Below are 26,689 nucleotides of genomic sequence, written 5' to 3'. Positions count from 1 at the left end.
ACTGTAATACCCCAAGTGTCTAAAGAATAATTAAATAATAAGGTTAAAAGATTTGGAAGCTTTGATTACTGAGGCCCTCAATTAATAACTATAAAAGTCAACAACAGAGGCGACACTAGGAGTAAACAAAGAAAATTTAGGGACTCCCTACAAATACTTGGGAGTAAAAGGATCGTTATTATATATTAAATAAATAAAAACAACTGTTACGTCTATAGACTTCCTTATTTTATTAATCATTGTTCTTTTTTTTTATAGATTAAATTTTCCTTAGTAAAGACTGTTTTTCATTGATAAGTGATCTTATTTACATAACTCACAATTACACTTATTATATGATATTCCTTAACGTTATTTACGATAGGGCCGGCCCTGAATGTATAACAAAAATTAAAATATTTAAAAACAAGAATGAAATTAACATTGTTAACTTTAAAGATTGTACATATAGTCCTTCCAAAACATAATATAAATTTCTTCTCCTCGAACTGCCTTTTACTGTCCGCTGTCTTAACTGGGTTACACTAATCTTGGGTTCGTGAATAAAAAGATAGAATTATGCGGGTATCACCCGGGGCTGTAGGTAGACGGTGATCAAGGTAGTAGGCCTAATTATGTTGGATTCTGCGCAGGAACCGACTCCAGAGGTTCTGGCAGAGGATTTTGGTTGCCCCAAACTTGGAACCCTGTCTGAAACAGAAGTCCAAATTCCAAAGAATTAGACCTGTTTCCAGACAGTATGCTTAAATGGCGCAAAAGGCCAATAGAAGGAAAATAAAAGGGGGGGATGACGTCAAGACTTACCAAAACAGGGTGTTGGTCCTGGCGCTCAGGAGAGGGCGTCTCTAGAGAATGGGAGGGGGGTTAGGCTCTGAGCCGAAAATTACCGAGTCCACCCGAAGGTGTCCGGCATAAAAAAATTAGATCTTACTGGAGTGACTGCGCGACTGAGGCGCTATCTTTTGGTGGCGAGAGGAAGTACTAATAAATCGACTAGTGACCGACGAGAGTGTCAAGCTAGGGGGTTAATGGAGTAACCAGTGGTGCCACCTAGCGGCCTGAGACATAAGGAAGGGAGAGAGGTTGTCTTTACCTCCGCGCGAGCGCGGTAGTGTCGGCGCTGCCGACGCCTCACAAGTGGCATTAGTTACCACAGCCGTCGCTAGGTGTCGTTAAGGTGCAGAATCGTAACTGCGGCTGTCAAGCCTGAGATGGCCTTGACTTCGGTTAACGCACTCGAGCGGTCGTCGCTCCTAGCCACTTCTGAGAAGAGAGGGTGGGTGAGCAGGCGGGGGGTGGCTTCAAAAAACGCATGGTCTGTGGGACACAAGGCCCACGGGATCCTCCTGTCGTGTCTTGCTGCTAGTGAACCTTATACCGATTCGTGACAGAGTTAGCAGGGCTCAGCACTGCTTCACAAGCTGCTCTTAGCAAAAGTTAGTCACGCGAAGAAATAAAGTTACCGGCCCCGACGTGCCTGGAGGCGGGAGAAATATTAGCCAGAATGCTAGCCTAGCATGAGGCTGGGAAAGAAAATCAGCTCGCCTCTGAGAACAGAGGCTGAGGGCCTGGCCGTAAAGAAAATAAGATGAGAGAAAAAAAAAAAATATTTCCAAAATATTTCAGATTACAAAATTTTAAATAAACGTGCCTAAATCTCTAATTTACGGCACATACTCCCCCGCGTTAAAGCGGAGCTTAGGGGAAAGCAAAAACAAGAAACCAAAAACTTCAGTAGGACGAGGTACCAGGTTCGCCTGTATCCTACTACTTACATGCTAAAACACAAAAAAAATATTAAACACTCTTATGAACTAATGTGCACATTCTTAATGACTAACATGATTAAATTCATTAACTTAAATTAAATTATTAACTTAAGTGGCCACTTAAACTAACACCTTATATTAAGTTTTCTTACAAACTAGTACCATGGATTTTTATTGTTACTTAATGTTACTACCTAGGTTTTGTATTCTTCAGTTAAACTCCTTATTGAGTCTTAAATATATATATATCTGGCATGCCAAGGCTTAGAGAAAGTAATCGCTCCTATTTTAAATTCGGATGCGCTTTCTTAAGGTGGGAGATGTGCGCTCGTGTCACATACTCTCCGGAACTGGGGTCGGCTAGACTCACAGTCACTGGGGTTAGAAACCGTTGGATCTGTAATGGTCCAGTCCAGCGATACGATAACTTGGCCGATCGCTTATCGATGGCCTTACTCTGCGGGTGTGCTTTGCACATTACCGTGTCACCTACCCTGTAGGGGTTAGGGGAGCGGTACTTATTGTACCTTCTCTGACTTGTTTGGTGAGCCAAATTTAAATTCCTACGCGCCTTTCTCCAAATCTCCGTGATGTCCTTGGGATCATCCGGTAGTAGGTCTTCGAGAGACCAAAGATTGGAAAGGGGTGTGTTGGGCTTATAAGTAAACATAATCTCAAATGGGGTGGATTTGTGTCCTTCATGTCGGGCATAATTAAATGCCATCTGTAACCACACCAAATTACTGTCCCATCTTTCCTGCGCATTCGCGTGGAACGCTATGAGCGCCGAACAAAGATTTATATTAAATCTCTCCGCGTGCGAGGGTTTAGGGTAGTATGGCGATGTTGTCACATGCTGTATACCATGCGAGAAACACATGTTCTTGAAAGTTCTGGATGTAAACTGTGTTCCGTTGTCGGATACAATTATGTTCGGTAATCCTGAAGTTTTAAAAATGTGATTTTGTAATGCACGCACAGTGGTGTCAGCTGTAGCCTTACGGAGTGGAATAAGCCAAACTAATTTCGAAAAGGCATCTATGCCCACAAGAAGCATAGAGTGTCCGGATTTGGATCGAGGAAATGGCCCTACAAAATCAATAAAAAGTTTTTGCATAGGTCTTTCGGCTACTTCTGAGGCAAGAAAACCGTACTGTGTATTTTGTGCAGGTTTACTTAGTGCACATAGCTTACATAACTTAACTCGCTGTGTAATGTCCCGGTGCATTCCTTCCCAAATAAAATGGCGTCGGATACCTTGAATGGTTTTATAAATGCCTAAATGGGCACCGAGAGGTGAACTATGGTAATATGTGAAAATCATATCACGCAGATTTTGTGGAAGAACAATTTTAAAGTGCCTTGACTGTTGTGTACGTTTTTGTAGGAGACCTTTAGCTAACTTATAAAATTTCGGAGCTGTACCCGCTTTAACTAGTTCAATTATTTTTGCCAAATATGGGTCGGCTTGTTGATGTGTTTGTATGTCCTGAAAAGCTAAGGGGAAATCGGTTAGGAGTGCCTGACACGAAATCTGAGGTTCCTCCTGAGATATTGTTTCGGAGGGGTTCTCGAACATTCGAGAAAGTGTGTCAGCCACAATGTTTTGAGTACCGCGAATATGTTGAATATTAAATTTGAGAGAAGAAATTTTGGTGATCCACCTTCCAAGTTTTCCTAATTGTTTAGGGTGAGCTAACAGCCAGGCGAGTGCCTGATTATCAGTTTCCAATAGAAATTCCCTATGTTCCAGAAACTGTCGGAATTTATCAATACCAAAAACTACTGCTAAACATTCCAATTCATACACTGAAGATGCTTTCCTTTCCTGAAAAGTTAATGTACGTGAGGCGAAGGCAATGGGTTGCCTGGCGCCATCTATTTCCTGAGACAATACCGCCCCTATAGCAACACTTGAGGCGTCTGTTTGTAAAATAAAGGGTTTACTAAAATCTGCCATGCGCAGAACAGGTGGATTCGCTATAGCTTCTTTCAAGAAATTAAATGCCTTGTCTTGTTCAGGACCCCAAATATATTGTGTATTTTTCTTACGTAATGCATTTAAAGGTGCCGCATGCTCGGCGAAATTTGGTATGTATTTGGCATAAAAATTAGCCATGCCAATAAAACGAGCTATGCCCTTTGTGTCTTTAGGTGGTTTGAATTCCCTGATCGCCTGTGTTCGTTCTGGATCAATTGTAACACCTTTGTGTGATACCAAATGTCCAAGAAAAGATATTTCGGAAGCAGCAAATTTTACCTTTTTTGTATTTACAGTGAGGCCTGCCTTGCGCAGTCTTTCAAGGACAAGAGTCAGATGCTGGATGTGTTCCTCAAAACTTTCTGAATAAATTACAAGATCATCCAAATAATTGTAAACAAATTTAAATTTAAAATCTCCTACTACTTGTTCAAGAAGTCGTGTGAGTACTTGAGCACCTGTGGCCAAGCCAAAAGGTACCACATTATACTGGTAAAGATTCCAAGGTACGCAAAATGCGGTAATAGGTTTTGAGTCTTGCGTGAGTGGGATCTGATGGTACGCCGAATTGAGATCGAACACACTGAAATACCTGGCCTTACTAAACCAATGAAAGGCTGAGTTCAAATCTGGGAGGGGTGTTTGCGGTATTTTAATCTGTTTGTTCAGTTTTCGATAATCAGTGACGAAACGTTGGTCCGTGCCCTTGGGTACTAGAAATGCAGGTGAACTGAAAGGAGAATTAGAAGGTTCTATTACCTTATTATCTAACATTTTCTGTACGTGTTTTCTCATAATTTCCATTTTAGGACCTAAAAGTTGATAAGGATGACTTTTGACTGGCGTGGTATCAGTCAATTCAATTTGATATTCAATTAGGTTAGTTCGACCTAATTTCTTAGTTAGCACATCTGAAAATTCATTACACAAATCTCGAATAGCAACTTGTTTACTGGGCTCGAGATGATCCAGGGACAAAGAATTTCTCTCATCAGTGTTGGTAGAAACATTAGTAACTTGTCCTGACCTTTTATTTTCAGGTTCCACGAATGATATGACAAGATTTTTATTAAATTTAAATACAAAACTTCCTGCTTGTAGATCAATCAAAATACCTGTTTTAGCGATGAAGTCGGAGCCTAGAATAAGCTGCGTGGCTAAGTTTTCTGCCACAAGAAAAGGGAAATTCCAAGTGAATAATTCTATCCTGATTTTTACTATAGCCACTTTGGATATACTAATTGGTTCGTCCGCTGTAGTAAAACAGCGCACATCCGTGACTTCTGTTTTCAGAACCTGCTTGTTCTTCTGTAATTCCCTAAACAAATCGCCTGAAATAAAACTACGAGTAGCTCCTGTATCTATCAGACCAATAATTTGATCTCTGCCAAACATTGCTTTAGTGTATGGTAATACAGTTCGGACGTGACCGAAAATGTTGTGACACTTACGTTTTCCCTTGTTAGTCAGGCTAACACATGTTTTGCAAATTCTTGTGAATTTCTCAGAATTTTCTTTATGATTAATTTGCTGTGTTATAATCTTCTGTTTGTGTTTTCTGTCTTTTTCTGTGTATTTCTTTCGTTTATTTTTCTTGTGTTTTTGTTTTCCTGTGTTATGCCTTTTTTGATTTTTGTTTTGTTGTTGTGATTCGTTAGTATGCACATTATGCACTGAAAAATTCCTCTCGGATGAAGTTTTAGGTGGACCAGGTAGAAATTTGCCTGGCCACCGCCTTACGCGTTTTTTGCCTTGTTGAAATTTGGTTTGAAATTTTTGTGGTTACATTGCTCAATGTAATGTCCTGTTTGCTTGCAATAATTACAGAAAGGTGTTTGTTGTTGTATGTTCTTGTTTGAACCATACTTATTATTTCTGTAGTAGTTTGTTTTCTGTTGTGGGTGGCTATTTTGTTGTTTCGTGTATGGAAAACTATTTGCAGTTTCTGCCTGAGAATTATGCTTATCCACGGACTTCGCTGACCTGTTTCTCTGAGTGTCTGCATATTCGTAACTCATGGCCTGTATACAGAGTTGATCTAGTTCTACAAAACTCCGTGGCCTAGCCTGGAAAACAGCGCGTGAGCGCTCTGCCTGATTTAGTCCGTCTACTATGCAACTAACTATTTCGCTCTCTGATACGCCCAATCTGAGAACCGCCGCGGCTTCTCTGATTGATGCTACATAGTGCGGCAATGCTTCATTACTTCGCTGTAGCCTGTTGTACCATTCCAAACGGTAATTTGTCAAAAGTCTGGCAGGTATAAAAAAATTCAAAATTTCTTCGTGGTATTTGTCAAAAGAGTAACTATTTTCTATTGCTTGACTCGTTCTTTCACTCAGTGGTGGTTGGGTGTAGGGAAAAACTATCTCCAACAACTGTTTGTCAGGAATGCCCCCTTTCTGTCTGATTTTAAGTAAGTGCCTTATAAATTCGATTAATTTATCTGGGTCAAGACCACTTGTTTCTGGAAAACCAACAAGTAATCTCTCGACTGGATGGGCAATTTTCCCATAACAGCTATACTCAGCCGCCCTTGGCGTAACTGGTAATGTTGTTTCTGGTTGATTCTGCGTTGATGGCGGAGGTGGGGATGAAGGATGTGCCATTTGCGCGGTGGGGATGGTAGGGATTGGAGTTCCTTGCCCGGATGTCAATAAAGAATGAAACTGGGAATATGGATTAAAATATGGCTGGTTTGTGGCGAATGGGAAACACAAATTTTGTTGTGTTAAAGGATGTGGATTTGCAGGCAAGTTACCGGAAAATGTGACACTGGTGATGGGAGCTGTAGAAGCATGCATGCCTGAGGGAATTTGAATGGTGGCTGTTGGAATGGGAGGGGTTGAAACCGTGATGAGTGATTGAGATGTTGATGTTGATGAAATGGGCGGAACCTGCCTTGTTTGACACAAAGATACTTGTGTGTCGGGTTGCCTTATTTCCTGAGGAAATTCCAGACTTTCACTCTCTACATTTCCTAGTGTTTCCATTCCTAGGTTTTCTGCCTGGACAATGTTAGCCCGGAGGTCCTGTTGAGTTTCTAATTGGGCTGCCCTAGCTTTCAATTTAATTTGGAAGGCGTTTGTCTGTTGCAGACAACGATCTAGCTCTGTTCGATAAACACCATTGAGCACATCTGCGGAAAGTACCACAAGATTTTCCAGTCGTCTGGTGACATGCTCTAATCGCATAATGTGTCGCTTTACATTGGGAAAATTCTCTTCCACATCTGAATAACTTACGAAAGCAGCTATGTCGTAAAATTTGGAGCAAGCTATGTTGAATTCCTCGAGTATTTCTAAATTTAGATTATGTACTGAGGTAGGTAACTTATCACGTACTGCGGCTCGAAGCCTTTTTCGCAGCTCTTGCGCATTTCCAGTAGTTGGTAAATTACGCAACTGCAACTCGTAACTTAATTCATCTACTAGTAATAGCTCCGGAGTAATCATCCTGTCCGGATTCATAGTATTACACAAAACAAAACAATACCCTCTTAAAATTATCTCTTAAACTCTAAACTTAGGTATACACTTAAATCTAGCTTATGATTAAAACAATTGCTTTATTGCGTGGGAAGTATGTGCCTTCATAATTTATTTATTATTATTACTACCCGCGTCGGGAAATGAACAGAGTACTCGGGTGTAACAAGCTGTCAGGTTAGCTTGCACAACAGGGTACCTACAAGGAACGTCACGTCAGCCGGCAGGACTGACCTTGGCGCGCAGCGCCTTTAACTAGGGGTGTGTGGGGGGGAGGGAGTATCTTGTCCAGCGGACATGTCTCTGTTGATAAGCCACGCGCGCGGCCCGAGTTGCGTGGGCGGGCAGCCAGCCAGCTGCTCACAGTGCGCGCTCAAATGTAAACACACAAAACTTATGATAATTTTAAGATTCAAGGGTCAATTTAGCTACTACGTGTATCAGCGGACAGTTCACAAATTACTTACTACAAAAAGATTCTAAGTGACAAAAAAATATAAAAAAAAATTTTTTTATTCAATTTTTTTTTAATTTTAATTTTAGGTATGAGCTTTCAAATTAGGTATGCCTATAGACGTAACCATGCTCTGCTACCATTTTGTAATACCCCAAGTGTCTAAAGAATAATTAAATAATAAGGTTAAAAGATTTGGAAGCTTTGATTACTGAGGCCCTCAATTAATAACTATAAAAGTCAACAACAGAGGCGACACTAGGAGTAAACAAAGAAAATTTAGGGACTCCCTACAAATACTTGGGAGTAAAAGGATCGTTATTATATATTAAATAAATAAAAACAACTGTTACGTCTATAGACTTCCTTATTTTATTAATCATTGTTCTTTTTTTTTATAGATTAAATTTTCCTTAGTAAAGACTGTTTTTCATTAATAAGTGATCTTATTTACATAACTCACAATTACACTTATTATATGATATTCCTTAACGTTATTTACGATAGGGCCGGCCCTGAATGTATAACAAAAATTAAAATATTTAAAAACAAGAATGAAATTAACATTGTTAACTTTAAAGATTGTACATATAGTCCTTCCAAAACATAATATAAATTTCTTCTCCTCGAACTGCCTTTTACTGTCCGCTGTCTTAACTGGGTTACACTAATCTTGGGTTCGTGAATAAAAAGATAGAATTATGCGGGTATCACCCGGGGCTGTAGGTAGACGGTGATCAAGGTAGTAGGCCTAATTATGTTGGATTCTGCGCAGGAACCGACTCCAGAGGTTCTGGCAGAGGATTTTGGTTGCCCCAAACTTGGAACCCTGTCTGAAACAGAAGTCCAAATTCCAAAGAATTAGACCTGTTTCCAGACAGTATGCTTAAATGGCGCAAAAGGCCAATAGAAGGAAAATAAAAGGGGGGGATGACGTCAAGACTTACCAAAACAGGGTGTTGGTCCTGGCGCTCAGGAGAGGGCGTCTCTAGAGAATGGGAGGGGGGTTAGGCTCTGAGCCGAAAATTACCGAGTCCACCCGAAGGTGTCCGGCATAAAAAAATTAGATCTTACTGGAGTGACTGCGCGACTGAGGCGCTATCTTTTGGTGGCGAGAGGAAGTACTAATAAATCGACTAGTGACCGACGAGAGTGTCAAGCTAGGGGGTTAATGGAGTAACCAGTGGTGCCACCTAGCGGCCTGAGACATAAGGAAGGGAGAGAGGTTGTCTTTACCTCCGCGCGAGCGCGGTAGTGTCGGCGCTGCCGACGCCTCACAAGTGGCATTAGTTACCACAGCCGTCGCTAGGTGTCGTTAAGGTGCAGAATCGTAACTGCGGCTGTCAAGCCTGAGATGGCCTTGACTTCGGTTAACGCACTCGAGCGGTCGTCGCTCCTAGCCACTTCTGAGAAGAGAGGGTGGGTGAGCAGGCGGGGGGTGGCTTCAAAAAACGCATGGTCTGTGGGACACAAGGCCCACGGGATCCTCCTGTCGTGTCTTGCTGCTAGTGAACCTTATACCAATTCGTGACAGAGTTAGCAGGGCTCAGCACTGCTTCACAAGCTGCTCTTAGCACAAGTTAGTCACGCGAAGAAATAAAGTTACCGGCCCCGACGTGCCTGGAGGCGGGAGAAATATTAGCCAGAATGCTAGCCTAGCATGAGGCTGGGAAAGAAAATCAGCTCGCCTCTGAGAACAGAGGCTGAGGGCCTGGCCGTAAAGAAAATAAGATGAGAGAAAAAAAAATAATAATATTTCCAAAATATTTCAGATTACAAAATTTTAAATAAACGTGCCTAAATCTCTAATTTACGGCACACTACACAACTATTTAAAAAGCTCACTAACTCAATAAACAAAGCAACAGACAAAATAGCTTGTCAGACAAGCAGAGAAAACGTAATTCCCCGACTCTGTTTACCTACTAAATGCGTGTCTGCCATGATGCCACTAGCGCATCCTAGTACGCGCAACTTAAACTAGCCCTGAAAGCTTGTGCCTTTTCTCTCCATAGCTGATATGCGGAATGGCGTAATATAAACAAACGTTGTCTGAACACTCGAGGGTCGTCGGAAATAAAAACGCAATGAAGAAAATGAATAGTTATTGAGAAAAGTACAAAATATTGTTTGTTGATTCGTAACATTATTAATTCGTTGCACTTTATTTAATGCTACAGACGTTGCCATTGTGCGCGCTCAGAAATAAAAATTCACGCAAAAAAAAAGGCAAAGTTCAAATCATGCCGTAATTGATTGGTGTCGTTAATTCAAAACCGCGTAAATCGAACAGCGTTAGTTCGAGGGGCAGGTGTACTTATTATTTTAATTTTTTGTTATTTCGGGGGAAAAAAAGGGGGGGGAGGGGAGTGGCCTGGGCCACCCATATATACGCCCTTAGTACACATACAAACATTGTTTTGTTTTTTTGAATAGTAGATATAAATAAATAGCTTTTTTGTCTAAAAATATATGCAGTTTATTTTTAGAACAATTTTAGACAGAAAATTGGGTTGTAATACAAAATCACGGGAACATTATAAATTAGGTTTTGAACTATGTCAAGAAGAAGAGATTCTGAGTAAGCATGCATAGAATGTTATACCTAATTAGTATGTAGTTGGACGCTTGTTATAATAAATTTTTTAAAACAATTTTTAGGAAAGTATTTTTTACCTGTTAATTACGGTGTTTAGATAAGAATAATTTACTTTAACAATACATTGTTCTATTATTAATTTTTTAACCTAAAGTTTGATTCTTGCGAAGATCGTGCCACATGACGTTAGCCAATGAAAAGCCCGCTTGTCCATGTAAATCCGATAATTACGTAAGTTGTTCACTGATGCTTTTGCACTGATGCTTTTGGCCTAAGGATCAGTCGATCAGAACAAGAATAATTTGTATTTGAAGTTAAAGGAACATTATAGAGCCTTAGTCATTTCTGTTGGAGGGCTGGAAGAATTATTTTGTGTGTGTGTGCGCTGGTGGGGGGGGGGGGGGGGGGGGGGAGGCTGCGGTATCTTAGTTTCCGTAACTTTAACATATACAAAAATATGCATTTTCATGTAACATGTTTCCAAACAACACCGACAACGGCCGACAGGTGATTTATTTACGTGAAAATATGAGGAAATATATCGACCACGTACAGTGATTACTAAAGGGTTGTGCGCTCTTAAAACTCATCATTCATATCATCATTTAAAAGAAGTATCAGAAACTACTTGCAACCAAGCAACAAATCTGCAAAAAATGTTTTAATTAACATTGGTGTTACACCTGTGAAAAACATGGTTGGCGACACCATTTCTCTTCATTTATAAAATGGGTCGTTTTCACTCTTGTTTAACATGTAAAATTGTAACATTATGTTAATAATGAAGTGATATTTCAATTTTGCATTGCTTTTGTTTATCGCAATAACTGTTTAGAGATTGGGAAACACTCAAAAGCTTTTCAGAATAACTATTTTTTTATGTTAATCAAATATAGTTAGAGAAAAATATTGTGAAAAAATTTTATAAAGTTCAACTTGGTGAGAGTACGATTATTAAAAACTCAAACTCTCATTTATGTGACAAATATTGTTTCCATGAACCCATATAAGCTACACTTTAAAACAGTATGTTAAAACTAGTTCCTCATTACATTAACCATAATCTCTGTGGAAATATCCGTTACATTTGATATTGTTCCTATAGTTCATCGTTTGCAAACCATTGTAATTCCACAAAAATAATCTTGTCATCTTTAACTAACAAACTACATTTTGCTTCACTTTGATTGCTAAAATCTAGGGTAAGATTTTAACAAAAAATATTTTATAGTTTTAATAGGTATATTAATTTGACATAGGCATAACATTATTAATGGTGTATAACATTTTATCTCTCGGTATACGGCATTTGGTAGGAGCAATTCCGTAAATGGAACGGAAGTCACATGGAACATAAATGTGTAACCATGGTGCTACCATATGTGGCAGATGAGACGAGAACCAAAGTTCACAGAGTCAAAGGGAAACTTTACAGCATTAATTTTTTAGTTAAATTTAACAAGATGGGCAGTATTTTAATAAAATTACTTGTCGAAAATTAGGTCCAGTTTATTTTCAAGCCTTTTTCGCTTTTATTGGTGCCGTTTTATTATATAGTTTAAAGTTTCAGTCTGCTAATCAAATGATTTAATTGTCTATGTAGATGCGACGGGTGCGGAAACTACGTGTGAATAGCGTCAAGAAATGTAGTTGAAAACACAATTTGTGTATATTTATCACGCTCGGCATTATTTTGAAGAATTCTACGTTAAATTTCGTATTATAAGTGTATTTGCATCATGATAACACGCGAATTTTCTCGTTACACATCTCTGGCGAGTACTGAAAGACTCGCTCACTATTTTTTCCGTAAATAAATTCGACTACCTTCATCTGTTCCATTATTGATGAACCAGCGACTGGAGAAATCCCAACCCGCCTCGGCGCCAGACTTGAGGTTCATGTACAGCGTTGTTTTATCTACTTCGTTCTTCAGATGCTGGGTCGTCATGAAATCCTCTCTGAAAAACAAAACAATTTGCACATACTTCAAATGTATCGTACACAGTTATTAAAATACTAAATTCTTCATTGCAATATAATGATTTTATGTAATCCTGTATGTAATTTTGTGTACTCCCGAGATGTAGTTTTTACCTAATGCTTTGTCAGGGAATGGAAAGGTTGAGGTCATTCATTACCTTCTCCGCTCATTTTTCTGTTTTCCCTAGAGCCAGATTATTTTCAATAATAATGCTACTTATTAACCAGCTTAAAATTACTTAATTATGGCCCTACAAACACGTATTGGGACATAATCATAAACAGTGCTAGTGTAAGAATCTATCTCTCATAATTGGCCAATTTTATCTAAGAGTTTCAGCTTATAAAAAGAAACACTTAAGGGGTCGTCCATTAATCACGTGATGTTTTCTTAGAAAATTTTTAACCCCCGCTCCCCCCTAGTGATTTGTGGTGAGGTTTCAGACTAACCCCCCCCCCCCCCCCCCCAATTAATCACGTGTATTTTTTTGGTACGAAATATTTTTATAAATTTCAGAATATTATCTTTAAATATAGGTATGATCTAATTTAATTCTGGAAAATTAAGCACAGTGATAAAAATGTCCAGACACACATTAAGGTTGCAGGTTTATTCTCACTGGCATAAAAATAATAAAGGAAAGGCTTATATGTGATATACGCATGTATTCGGCGCCAAAATCACAGTCTTACTGGCGACTGGCACGCCGAGCCGGGTGGTTCATGTTGTGGCGGGCGGGGATATTGTTGCCTGGCTACGGCGAGTCAAGGTCACGCGTCGCTTTTCGGTTTAGTAGAAATTGCACGAAAAATAAATACACGTGATATCTCTCTACACCCCCTCCCCCCTTGTGATATTTCGTGATTTTTCTCGACCCCCTCCCCCCCCCCCCTCCCTTTCGAGCCTCACGTGATTAATGGACGATCCCTAAGGGTCCTCAGTTGGACTTAAAAATGCGTTTTCAAACTTCATCTTTCTAAAGAATTTTCGGAGGAGCCTTTCCTTACCCTTTCCTTTCCTTACGCTTACAATGAGGTTATTGTACACCTAAATTGCTATAAAGTTTTTTTTTTTTTTTTTTAACAAAAGCCTGGTTGAAATTTTGTAAACAGGATAAGAAATTAATTTTCATGCAATAAATAAATATTAAATTAATTTGTTAAAATTGCTATGGTGAATCATCCACCGTAATTTGGAAGCAGTTCTGCAATCAGTAACAGCATTTTCTCAAAGCATTGCGAGAAAAATTTTCCACTTGAGTCACTGACGCATGATTTGACACAATTATTTTACATAGCGATTCCTTATCGTAAATTGGTTGTTTTTTTTTTTTCAACCAAGATATAAAATTTAATACATGACTGTCGTTGCGTGATTGCAAAATGTGTTGATTTAAAGGTCAAGAAAGAGCTTGCATGATTCAGAAATGAGTTTTATCGTGGCGTGACCTCACTGACCTGTACGACTCGGGCCGCGGTCCCGACGAGAACACGTGGTAGCGCGCCATCCTGTACGTCTTGCCGTTCTTCTCGACGTCCACGGTCCTGTTGTTGATCCAGAAGTAGTACTCCTTCTCGAGCAGCTTGAAGCTCTCCCTGAGGAAGGTGGTGTCGCTGGTCGCCGCCAGGTACTTCCCCATCATGGGTATCAGCATGGGGGGTTGCGACCGCTCCAGGTAGTACTTGCGGCCGCCGTTGGGGACGAAGCCGTACTCGTCCACCAGGTGCAGCATGTTGCCGATGATGCCCTTCACCGTGCGATTCATCTCGCTCAGCAGCAGGCCGTTCGCGATCCAGTACGTGTCCCAGTAGTAGAACTCCCTGAACCTGCCCCCGGGAATGATAAAGGCGTTCGGGACGTAAAGAATGGAGTGTCTGTGCGGATTGACCTTCACGTCGTCGGAGATTCTCCGGGACAGGTTCTTCCACAAGGCGTTCAGTTCGAAAGCCCATTGCCTGAAGTTGCCGTCGCGTATCCTCTCCAAGAACTTCGGGTTCTCCTTCCAGTCCTCCGGCTCCGAGTACACGAGTTCGTCGTTGGCCACGAAGGTGCTGTCCACGAACACTTTTGTTTGTTGCTTCGTCGGGTCGGGTCCGTTCTCGTCCATGAACTTTTGGAACATTGCAAGAGTTTCAGAAGTGTTATATCTCAGGCTCATGTCAACAAAAGTTTTGCTGTCTTTGAATATTTCAGCCATCTGTACTGTGTGTAGAAGGTCTCCATAGCAGTATATTTGACTGGAACAAAAAATCCATCAGATAACAAAAACATTCTGCAATACAATGAGAATAAATTTCTTACTACCAACTAATATAAAGTTTAGATTCTTCCTTGGAGAATGTATCAACATCAAATTAAAAAATATATATAATGGATACATTATATATATATATAATGGATACATTATATATATATATAATGGATACATTATATATATATACATTCTTTGAATGATTCTGGCAGTGCGGAAGATTGATTTAAAATGTTTAGATGTAGGCTGATTTTGGCTTCTTTTTTTAGTGTTTGCGTATTATTATTTTTTTGTTTTATTTGGGTTTATCTATAACATAGTGTAACCAGCCATGGCTTATGAACTCAAGCAAACGGTGTCAAAAAATTGCCTCTCATTGCAAAAAAAAAATCCATTAGTGGGTTTTAAGTTTATGTTATCTTTGGGTCTTCAAGTATCGTTCTGTGCTTAAATTAAAGTTAAATATATTTGCTACAACTTCACTCCTAACAATTTTCCTCGTAGGATCAGTATGTTTTCCACTGTTTGAATAAAACATTTGGCCCAAAAATTAAAATTTAACTTGGGAACTATAGGACTTACAATGCAGTGGTTGAGTTCAATTGTGGAAACTTTAGTCTACTTCAAAAGCGATATGGTGAGTTTCTTCGCTACCACATATAATGTAGAAATTATAAGCGATAAACGAAAACAAACGTGCGAAAATTTCGCTGTTTTTGCGAATATCTCAAAACGCACCAAGAAATTTTGTTGGATACTTCCATAATCATATTCAGCACCCCAATACCATAAGGAACGATAATAAAACCGACTACTGGATTTTTTTTTTTTTTTTGCAATATGAAACTGCCATTTGCCTGTATTATATGCTCCAAAAAAAACGAGGTGATGCATAACTCTCCTACCTATTGAGAGAAGCCATTTCCCCTCCCTCCTTCCATCTAGCCTCGTGTTTGCACTCGCAGCATCGTCTCTCTGCTTGTGTGGTGGTTTTCGAAAAATATACAATGTTTTCATATGACATAATTATTTTTAAGTATTTTACTCCCCTAAATTTACAGTTTAAGGGGTTCCCTCCTAATCAAGGGTGTATCTGTGTTAGTGTGATATGATGCTAAGTGTGACTAATGTTGGTGCTTCTAGCACAGTATCGCCTCTAAGCCCAAAGCTCTGAAATGACGTGTAGTCTTCTCATTATGCATAGGAGAACTATGAATTTTCAGTGGTAAGCATCACATATAAATGCAATGCCCTTAAGTGTCTTCAAGAATCTATACCGAATGTTTCTTTGAAAAATTAAATAATAATAATTTGTGGGAAAGATGGGAAGAAGGATAACGGTGTTGAGGGAGGGGTAGGAAGGAAGAGGGGGAAGGGGGGAGGTGTATGGAGTACAGGTTTTTTTTTTCCTAACCTAATTTATAAGTGTATTTGGGAGGGGTCTGGGTAGGGAAGACTCTAAGTGCGTCTCAGGCCGAAGCCTATACACTCTAAGCATGCAGGTTATGAACCATGCAGGAGAGGAGTACACCTGTTACTTACACCAATAAATCATAACAGAAAATTCAATAGGAGAGGTGGAATGAAGGGGCGGGGAAAGGGGGCGTGGTCTCAGGAGGGGGAAGGGAGAGAATAATAGAACAAATGATTTATGACTAACAGTGGTGATGGGGAGGGGATGACATATCCTTTGTTGATCCAGAATGCCTATGCTTCCCCTACCATTCTGCACCAATGTTTGCTTTCTCATTGGTTGATTTCTTAGCGAGAAAATTTTTTATCCGTGTTAATTGACACGACCTGATTTGCTCATCTCTCTCCTAACTGGAAATCGTTGGGTAACGGTAGCAGAGGGGGCGTGTGTAGATAACTGCGGTCCAATCATGAACACAGTACGAGAGTATGAAGGTTTGAACTCTAGCTTGCGAAAAAAATTTGGTGCGCGAAATTCCGTATATCTACTAATAACTGGGGGCATGTGATTTTAGTGAAAATAATATCTGGACGCTCATTAGACTATAACAAAAAAAACCCGTGCCAGCGGTTTCTTCCTTGCAATTGGCGTCCATCTGCAAGACAAGCCATTGCCTTATTCGGTCAGGTCATAGGACGCATTTGCTTACGAAATTGTTGTAATTCGTAAGCTTACAGTTTACATGTGTCTGAGAGGAATTCAACATAAACACAAAACACAGACGATACTATGCTAATAGCATGTCTCGAAATCTTTTCATGAAAAGTACATGGTCCTACTAATAGCACAGAAACGTTTTGGTGTAACTTGGAGCGAATATAACACGTGAAACTATAGCGGTTACACTAATGACGAACGTACGAATTAGTACTTGACGGGAGTACCTCGAGAAAACCCATCAGCTGACAACATCAGGCCACATTTACCACAAACGAAAAAGTTCCGGGTTTGATCTGATCTCGGATGGAAGCAGGATCTCCTTGTGGAATGCGAACCACCTGATTACGCAACCACCGCGACCCCGTTAGATTGATGACGTGGAATATTATTTTCGTCCCTTCCCAGACTTAACATTGAAAAACTGTTTCGACACCACCGCAAAATGTTTTGTATGTGTTCACACCGTCATATATTTTGTTGAAAGAACAAAACTATTTTGTAACATTTTACTATTTAGGTATTAATAACCACCAAACGTCGATATCACTAATAAACTGATTATTATAACATAAATATGTATTGAGCCCCGAAGAATACAATGTGACAAGCGTCATAGTGATAGATCCTGGTTGGGGGGGGGGGGGGGGGTGGAAGCAGGCCCTGGAATTAAGATGCCCCTCACTAAGGGGGCCCTGCCTGCGCTTGCAAAAGCGTGACTGATACGTGTTTCATGTCAAAACTATGTGTTATGGAAAACTTTATGTTTATTTTAAAGTTTTCTGCTTACTGCATGCATGCAGTCCAAAATATGGCCAGTGTACAACATAGGTACAAGCTCCGTATTCAAAGATGACGTGTCGGTTAACCTCACGTGCACAACTCTCGGGCCTCACCCCCCCCCCCCCCCCCCTCACACACACAATCTTGTGAATCTTACAGATTTGCGTCCCTGACACGCGCAGCATTGAATATTTCTGTAATTAAGTTCGAACATTGACGCACAGTTTTTGACAAGATTGTATTAATTCAAAATCAACGGCGTGTGCCATGACCATTGTTTTCAAGTTCATATAGTGGCAAGCAAACCTTTGAGTGTAGAGCCCATAATGTGTTACTGCGCATTCTACCGCGGTTTTTACTCTACGGAGCAAATTCCAAATAATAACTCAGGATTAATGGCAGTTGTCTCAAATTATTTTTGAGTACGAAAATACTTGGAATTTAAAAAAAGTATAAAACGGTTAAGTTTTGCAATATTGCCGACAAGCGCTTAAAGTTGTGTGGTTGAATTCTTTGTGGACAATTTTTGACACAGATACCAGTAGCGTACTCTTTAACTTTTTTTTACCATTGCTCTTTCTTCCTCCGACTTTTGATTTCAGCAATGTAAGTACTTATTTTCCAATAATATTGTAAGCTTTCCACTAATTTCACAATTATTTTTTTCTTCAGAGCATCTGCCAGCTTTAAATTATATTTTTTTTTTTAGATACTGTTCTGTAGCTCGTAGTATTTGTAGGATAATGCAACGTAGTATTCGCTATGTTAAAAATAAAAATTTTTTCAATTGACTTCAGTAAAATATTTTGAACACCTTAAGACGCGATATTTCTGGAAATCACTATGAAAACATAATAAATATATGGTAAAATAAAGTAGGGTTTTACGTCGAAGGTTATGTACAGAAATTCATAAAGTGACAAAAAAATCCGAGATAAGCTCCGAACAAATAATTAACTGATTCAATGTTCTCAACTTTGAGCCATTTTGAAGTTCCACTCGAGGCAACTACCTGCGTCGCGAAAAAGGCGCGGTGCCTTAGCGCACACTTTAACAGAGAACTCTCGCACGTCTGCAATGTAACACAGATCTGAAACTGCTGCAGAAAACCCAGGCAGGATTACCTTCAATTTTTCATTGTTTCATTGACTTATAGTTTACAAGGTATTTCGATGGGAAGTAAATATTACATTTTTAAACACCTTTTTTCTGTGATTAATTCTTAAAACTCATCAAGTTCATACGTCTAACTTGCAATTTCTAGCCCCGACATTATGAATCAACATAATAATAATGTGATGTCTCAAAAAACTGTCTGATATAAACATAACAAGACATGGAAAGGACATATCCTACTCGGTTTTTTTTTACTGGTATTTAATTCGATAAATGTCTTCGTATATTTCCTATGAACCAAGTTAATGCAGTTCATCAATGCTCTATACGCACAGAGAGACATCCTTACATCATCCGCTTGAGGTCCGTTGGCTTGGTAAACAAGTGCGCTTGTTTTGTTGCGGTCGTGGTAACATCTCTTTACCTCGAGAACAACAGACGTCTCATTAGACATCAAAACTAGTTTTTTGATAAATATTTCTGTCATTCGTGGACCAACTCAATGGTAATTTAGTGATTATATATTGTGTGTTAATAAAGATAATACAATTTCTTAACTAGAATGCAAGAATAACAATTCAAAACATAAACTAGCAAAGACACTAAAACATATACTATTGGACTACACACTACACTGACAGCAAGCTGAACAGCAAACGCACTCTGAAAGACACAGATTAAGATGGCGGGCGAAGCAAGCGACCACGTAACAACCATGCAGATACTGGACTAGCTTCTAGACTACCAGTAGTGTATCGCGTGCATAGGAAAAATAACAAAAAATCTTGTGCCAGTTAGTTGCGGCGCTCGTGCGAGGAAACGGAACACTGACTACGTAGCACTGCGCAGGAATGGGACGGCTGACAGAAATGGCGGTCACAACCTCAGCGCGGCGTACTCAACTATTCAGTCGCGATCATGACCCGGTGTGTTATACGTGGGCTACATATGCTGCAATCTGATATGTGCTCTATTTTTTCTTGGGTAATTTAATGCGAATGCCTAAACAAAAATTCAAAATAAAACAATAAATATTCGTTAATCGAAAATTTTATGTTGCAGGTGTATATGAAAAAAACAGTCACTCTTAACACGAAATTCTTCCCCGGGGGGGGGGGGGGGGGGGGGGGGAACTGTCGCTCATCTGACCATTTTTTTTTTGTGGTGTGTTATCAAGAATTCTCAGTTACTATTGGTAAGAAACTTTCAAGAATTTAAAAAAAAAAATCCGTCAAATTTTTAATCATTTAAGTTGATAAACAATCATGAAACGTTTCTGTTAGTTGCAAAATAGCATTACTATCAAATATGGACTTTCTTGCTTCGTGGACATGAGAATATGTTTCTTAGGCAGGTTTTATTTTTTATTTCGAAACTCACTTCATGCCTGAATCTCCTTTTAAGTATTTTCAGTCTCTTTAAAAATTTCCGGAGCACAGGATTTAGTCGCTAAACAGATATGTTTTATTATAAAGATCACCACGTAACTCTGCAGGGCAGAGAACTACAATGAAAAAAATATTTCTGCACATTTACAAGCGTTTCCTCTGGAAACCAGTGCCAAGAAATAGTAAGTATTCAAGAAATTATTGTAACTTTGTACAACACATGGCTAAGGTTATTTTTTCATATATGAAATACGTTTATCGAGATAATACTGAGTATTTCTTACGAAAATTGGCTCATCATTTTATACTTTAATTTATGTTTCAATCAAGAAATTTTTTTTAAAAACCATGGAAGCATAATACACGGACACAGTAAAATCCGGACACAGTATTAATGCGAACACAATTGTTTTTAGTGATACAGTTGTTTTCATGTAAATGTACAAATATCTGTTTTTACATTAATATTTATGTTCCATTTACAAAAGAAAAAAATTACAATGTATAGGTTTTAGCATCTCAAATTGACGATCAAAAAAGAACGTGTTATGAAGTGCAGGTATTCGTAACGGATTAGCGCTGTTTTAATCTAATAATCAGTTAAATACAGCATTTACCGGGCTGTAATAGTACCTATTATTTATTTCCCACTATTCGTCCATTAACACGAAACCTTTACCGTCAACCGATAGAAAAGAAACTAAAAAATTCACGGAACTACCGGAAACACTACTTTGGACTCAACGCTCAAATCAAAATGGCTGGGGCACAAGAACGCAGCGAGTGTTGTGGAGAGCCATGCAGATCACACTTGAACTAAGCGATCAGGGTTCAATTTCTGCCTGGAACTATACCTGTAATTTCGCACGGCGGGGAACTTTACGTATGATCTCTCTTCCCCCTCCAATCAAAGAAGCAATATGAAGGTACGAGCGTTTGGATTCCAGCATAACGCGAAATGAATCCGCGATTTTTTCCTCTCTGTATAGATAACGGTTTAAGTCGTTGAGCCAAATTTAAAATTGTCTGACCAAAAGCTTGAAGCTTTTCGGAGCCGTGGACCACAGATATGATAGCATAACAGGCCTTCCCAATTAAATTTTAATCCGGGCCGCACAGTTTACAAGGGTGTGTTCGTAATGCTTTCTTGTTAATAAATGACAATAATTTATTAAACACTTATTGAATGCAAATACATAGCCACCGGAAAAATTCGTAGATTCATATCGTGATATACTAAAATACAAATAACTATACTTAAGTGCTGCTTCTGTTTTTGGTTCATTGTCAATCTGGAGGACTCTGGGCCAATTGGAGATCCTCAATCAAAGAAGTATCGAATCAAATGTTACCCAGTAGAGACCCAGCAGCCAATTAACAAGTTATGTTTGTTTGAGCTAGCAGAGGGTCGTGAAGTCTATCCTGGAGGTCATTGAACCAGCAAAATTTCCAGACCCTCCAAAAACATTAAGTTAAACTTATTTTGTCCACGTGTGTATTCTACTTTGTTTATATCGAAATATAACAAATCTGAAGTTTATATACGGCGTAGCTTCTACGAAGAGTCAATTATTTGAAATCACACAGGACGGTTAATGTACCCTAGTAAATAAACGAGGCGATTCAGTAAGTAATTTTCTTTGTACTATTGTGCCACTTTAACATTTTCATGACGGGCCAGCATGAATTCGTCTGCGGGCCGGATCGGGCCGCGGGCCGCTATTGAGAAGGCCTGAATAGACTTATTTTGGTTTTATACACAGAAAAATATTGTTTGTACCAGTTTGCAAAAAAATTATTTGTAGCTCTACAAGAAAGATACTTTAACTTTGCACAACACGTGGCTACGATTATTTTTGCATACTGAGTATGTCTTACGAAATTTGTCGCATAATTTTACATTTTATTTAATGTTTCATTCAAGTATTAATTTTTAATCCATGGAAAAGATAATAGTTGATTAAATAATTCGACTTTATTTGATTATATCATGATTGTTATGTGCGCAGATAATACTAGTAAGCTATTCAGGGAACGGTCTACAAATAACTTTAACTACGGGAGGTAATGGGACAACACAAAATATGAATGCCCGGGGAAGAATCTGAACCCAGTATTGTAGCGATACAGTTGTTTTCTGTAATTTTAAATGAATATTTATGTTCCATTTACAAAAACAAAACAAAAACAAATGCAGTGCGCGCATGATGCTGTCGCTGGCGAGACAAGCCAGGAGCTGGCCGCTGCTGTCCCCAGTCCGCGCGACTTCCTGCCCGAGAGTCCGCACGGCTGGGCGTGGGCTGCGGGCAGCGCGCCTCCCGCCAACAAAGGGAAACAACTTGAAAGCAAACAGCGGGCAAGTGGTTCTATCCCTCTCCCCCCCCCCCCCTCATCAGGGATGAGAATCCTGCGTGCGCTCCTAGTTGCGTGAGCCACCGGAGTCTGCGAGGACCGCGGCAGTACCTACACCGACAGGCAGTAGGCCGACGGTCATTTGGCCCAAAGTCGTTCAACCGGAAAGTGATTTGACCCCACAGTAGCAGACATTCGACCGAAACCCCGACATTTATTTCGCTAGAAAAATAATTAATGTTTTAGTTTTAGCTCTGGTAAGAGTGAGCTGGCTACATGAACATGTCCGAAAGTCATTATAACATTTCGGTCAAATCGCCTTTGGTCTGCAGGCTGATACAATTGGACTGCATTAAAGGCTTGGTCTCACACGTCACTTTTTTTTCTTTCGTTTTCTTGTCGCTGCTCTTATTTGAGGGCTTTCTCCGAAAATTTCCCTAGATAGCTCTCTTTCATTTTAAGTTACGTCTCCATATTTTCTCAACAGCTATTAACTAAATGTTATCTAATAGCGGTAAAAATGGCGTGCAAATTTTCATGATTATGATAGCTTGCTTGACCTTTTTACAGCTAGTAAATATCTGGTAATTAAATTAGTGACCAACAACTCATACGAGACTGAAATAAGAAGTAATTTTTGTTCTAATCCCTTGACAAGAGAATGAAATAACCAACTCGGCACGTGAGACCTAGGGAGGTGCGCCCGTCATTAGACAATTTCAGCACGAGCAGTGGACACATGTGATGGCCTAAACTACACGAAACCTATTTTTTTCTTTGTATTTGGTAGAACATGTTCCAAAGGCCGAGTATTGTAGCACGCCATGCTGGAAGAATGCCACGAGACTAAGGACACGGAAGCGCAGAAGGATCACGTGAACGGAGACGGACTCACGGATCGGAGTGTCTACAATGGCACGGACCCGTGCGGATTGGCTCGGCGATGCTCAGCTCTTCCGTTTATTAATAGAAGCCGAGTGTTGTTCTGCGGTGGTAGCCATGTCTGTTAAAATTTTGAATTTGATTTCGTTAAAAATAGTTTCAAGTATAAGCATATAAATAGTGTCCTACATTACTTTTGGGTTTATTTATATTATAAAAATAAATTCTGACAGTGTAATTTATTTTGGAACTTAAATTTGTTTTTAATTAAATTAATTTTTCGTAACCGTGAAATCCAATCTCATTTGTTGTCATTTGTTACGTTTCCGTGCATTGTGGAAGTGGCAGACGCGGTAGTGAGATGTCCCGGGAGAACCGTCTCCGTTTACGTGGCGATGCAGAACGGGCCTATGGACGCGCTTTCCTAGTACCGGTTGCTCAAAGTCACTGACCGATCTCTATTGTGTTACAACTCCATTTCTTATATTAAGTTTTACCACGATCCTCGAAGGAATGCTGAATACCGATACATACATATATATATATATATATATATATATATATATATATATATATATATATATATATATATATATATATATATCTATATCTTTTTTTCCACGTACAAAATGTTTTGACAGGTTCCGTCTGACTCAAACGAACCCCAGGCGTCTAAGGTGAACCTGGCTGGAGCTGTAGACGCCTCGTCGCCCTTACGCGCAAGACACTTCACTGACGTGAAGTTGTTTCCGTCGACGGCTCGACTACACGAGGTTTTAAGCGGGTAATCGTGTAATTTTGTGGCGCTGTGACAAAGATGCATTGCGGCCGATGTCTGGTAAGTTCACTTGGTTTATGAGTAGGGATGGACAAATCAAATACTTAGTATTCAAAGGATTCGATATTCGAGGAAAAAGATTCGAAGACAAATATTATTAAGGCCCGTTTAGACGAGCAATTTTTTCCCGGCAATGTGTGGCGGCAATACAGTTGCCGGCAATACTCGGCAACTCTCGGCAATGTTGCCGACAATACGACCACAATTGCCATTTTCTTGGTCAATATTTCCGGCAACTTTCGGCGCGGGCCACACATTGCCGAGGGTTGCCGAGTGTCCCACGGCGGATGGGACACACGGCAATATTGCCAGTCTGTCCAGCGTTTTTGAGTCGAGTGTGTGCATTGCAGCTTTCCGTATTTTCCGAGTATGTCGTGGAGTCAAGAGCGATTGATTCATTTCGCTAACGAAGTTCAGCTACATCCTGAACTATGGGAAATATCACATGCAAAGTACCGTGACAGGAATTTAAAAAAAGATGTTTGGGCTGACATTGGCAAACAATTTGATGTTTCGGGGGAAGTAGCGCAGTCAAAATTTAAAAGTTTGCGCACTTACGCGAAAAGCGAGAAAAAAAAGCTGCAAACGAAAAACAAAAGTGGCAGTGGTGCTGCTGACGAAGACAGTTCGTGGTTCCTCTTCAAACATATGATCTTTATTTTAAGCAGTAATATTCCAGATGCGGGTAAAGAAAGCTTCTCTGTAGAAGATGAGGTAAGACCCATTTTATATTTCTGAACAGCTAGTATAGGCTTATATATTTATTTTTCCCATAGGGGCCTATACATTTTATTATCAAAGAAATTGTTTACACATTTGTGTTTTTTATAAAAACAATATTTTGGCCAAAAAATGAGACAACAATTGTAATTGTTCTGTATCGCGTATCCAAGTTTATCCCTCGCTCCTAATGGCATAATCCTATAAATATTGATCATGTGATATATGATGCTTGCTGTTATAATTGTGTAAGTCGAAAGATCCTGCACAAATAAAAACTTGTGACATGACAAAGAATTACAATTTTAATTTTAATAAAAATAAAAACATATCTTGCATTCAACTTACGATTATTATTAATTGTTATAACACAAGTTTTCATTATGTTCAAGATCTTTCTATGTACTAAATTAAAACAGCAAGCATCATGTACAACAAAAAAAAATACAGGTTCATGCCATCAGGATCAAGGGATCAATATATGCGATACTGAATTTTACCTCCACACATAAATTGAAACCCACTAACACTTGTTACTATACAAAACTATTTTTTAACACATTCAAATACTGGCACATCTCACAAATGTTTGTCCTGCCACGACACTTTTCCAAGTGGAGTCATGAAAAATTCTTTGAATTCTTCCCTGACTTGTTCTGAACTTTTTTGGGCCCTTCTTGGTAATCGTGGCAAATCCCTCATTGCAGTTGTAAATTCGTTTCTCCATGAACCTGACATTATTTCTCCAGTGTTCGTGTCTTCTGTGTCAAATGTGCCCGGTGGCGAATACAGTGCTCTTGCTTGAGGATTCCTCCGTAGAAAGTTATGTAAATAGGCACAGGCTAACACTACATCTTGCACTGTTTCTGTTTTAAAGTTCACAACAGACCTAAATATGCGAAAAACTGTGGCTAATAAACCAAATACATTTTCAACGATTCTACGAGCTCGTGACAACCTGTAGTTGAACACTCGTCTCGGAGAACCTTTTCCTAACTCTGTTGAATATGGTTTCAAAATATTTTCAGTGAGCGGAAAAGCATCATCAGCCACGACTACATAAGGCGATGGTTCAACTCTTCCTGGCAATGCTTCTGGAGTGGGAATATTCAATGTCCCACTGAGTAAAGCTTTTCCGAATGACGTGTTACGAAAAACGCCACCATCAGATATAGATCCCTGGCATCCAACATGTGCGTATAAAAATCTGTATTGAGCATCCACAGCAGCAAATAAGACAACACTGAAATATATTTTATAGTTGAAATATTTACTTCCGCTGTTGGATGGACACTGTATGGCGATATGCTTTCCATCTATTGCAGCCAAGCAATGAGGAAAATTCCATCTGCTATAAAAATCCCTTTCCACTTGCAACCATTTTTCTTTTGAATTTGGTACCTGAAAATAAGAAACATTAAATTAACTAAAATTCAAAGTACAAACACATGCATTAATATATCACTTTGTTGAGTAAATACATTTTACCCAACCTGTGCTGTTAATAGACGCACAAAACGTACCTAAGTGTATCATTTTTTTTACCAGTACATCATTGCAGTTTTACTTTAATTATACTCAGAGTCAAAAAACGTGTGTTTTTTCCACACAATTTTATTCGTATTTATTTATTTATATATTGCACTATCCTTGCAAGTAAGAGGAATTAAGAGGGAAAAACCCCACCCTCTTCCTTTCGGGAAGGTTTGAAGTTATATGTGGTAGTTATGTTGCTTCAGATTGTTTTGTTGATTTGCGGTACATATGATTTAAGATAATATATGTATATTTCAGGATTCCGACGGAGAGAATAATGAAGAGGTAGGTCATTCCCCATCACTTTCTAATGAATGCAGTACAGAAGTTTTCCCACAGAAAAAAAAAAGAAAAATGCAGAAGGAACGAGAAGAGAAGCAGTTGGAAGAGGCATACAGTCTTCTTCAGGATGGGGTG

The 26,689-nt window shown here is 39.3% G+C and overlaps 1 protein-coding gene across 6 annotated transcripts in view; it reads right to left on the bottom strand.

The window, feature by feature from the left end:
* Nucleotides 1–26,689, bottom strand: part of LOC134527076 (trehalase-like) — a 302,312-nt gene that overhangs the window by 19,214 nt on the left and 256,409 nt on the right. For all 6 annotated transcript variants that reach the window (XM_063359415.1, XM_063359412.1, XM_063359416.1 and 3 more), the window contains 2 exons: nucleotides 13,733–14,512; nucleotides 12,119–12,252 (listed from right to left, as the gene is read on the bottom strand). In XM_063359415.1, coding sequence (XP_063215485.1) covers nucleotides 12,119–12,252; nucleotides 13,733–14,512 — 914 coding nt within the window. The remainder of the gene's footprint in view (nucleotides 1–12,118; nucleotides 12,253–13,732; nucleotides 14,513–26,689) is intronic.

Source organism: Bacillus rossius, chromosome 1 (assembly GCF_032445375.1).
Source record: "Bacillus rossius redtenbacheri isolate Brsri chromosome 1, Brsri_v3, whole genome shotgun sequence".
Lineage (NCBI taxonomy): Eukaryota > Metazoa > Arthropoda > Insecta > Phasmatodea > Bacillidae > Bacillus > Bacillus rossius.
This window is presented reverse-complemented; position numbering and strand designations above follow the sequence as displayed.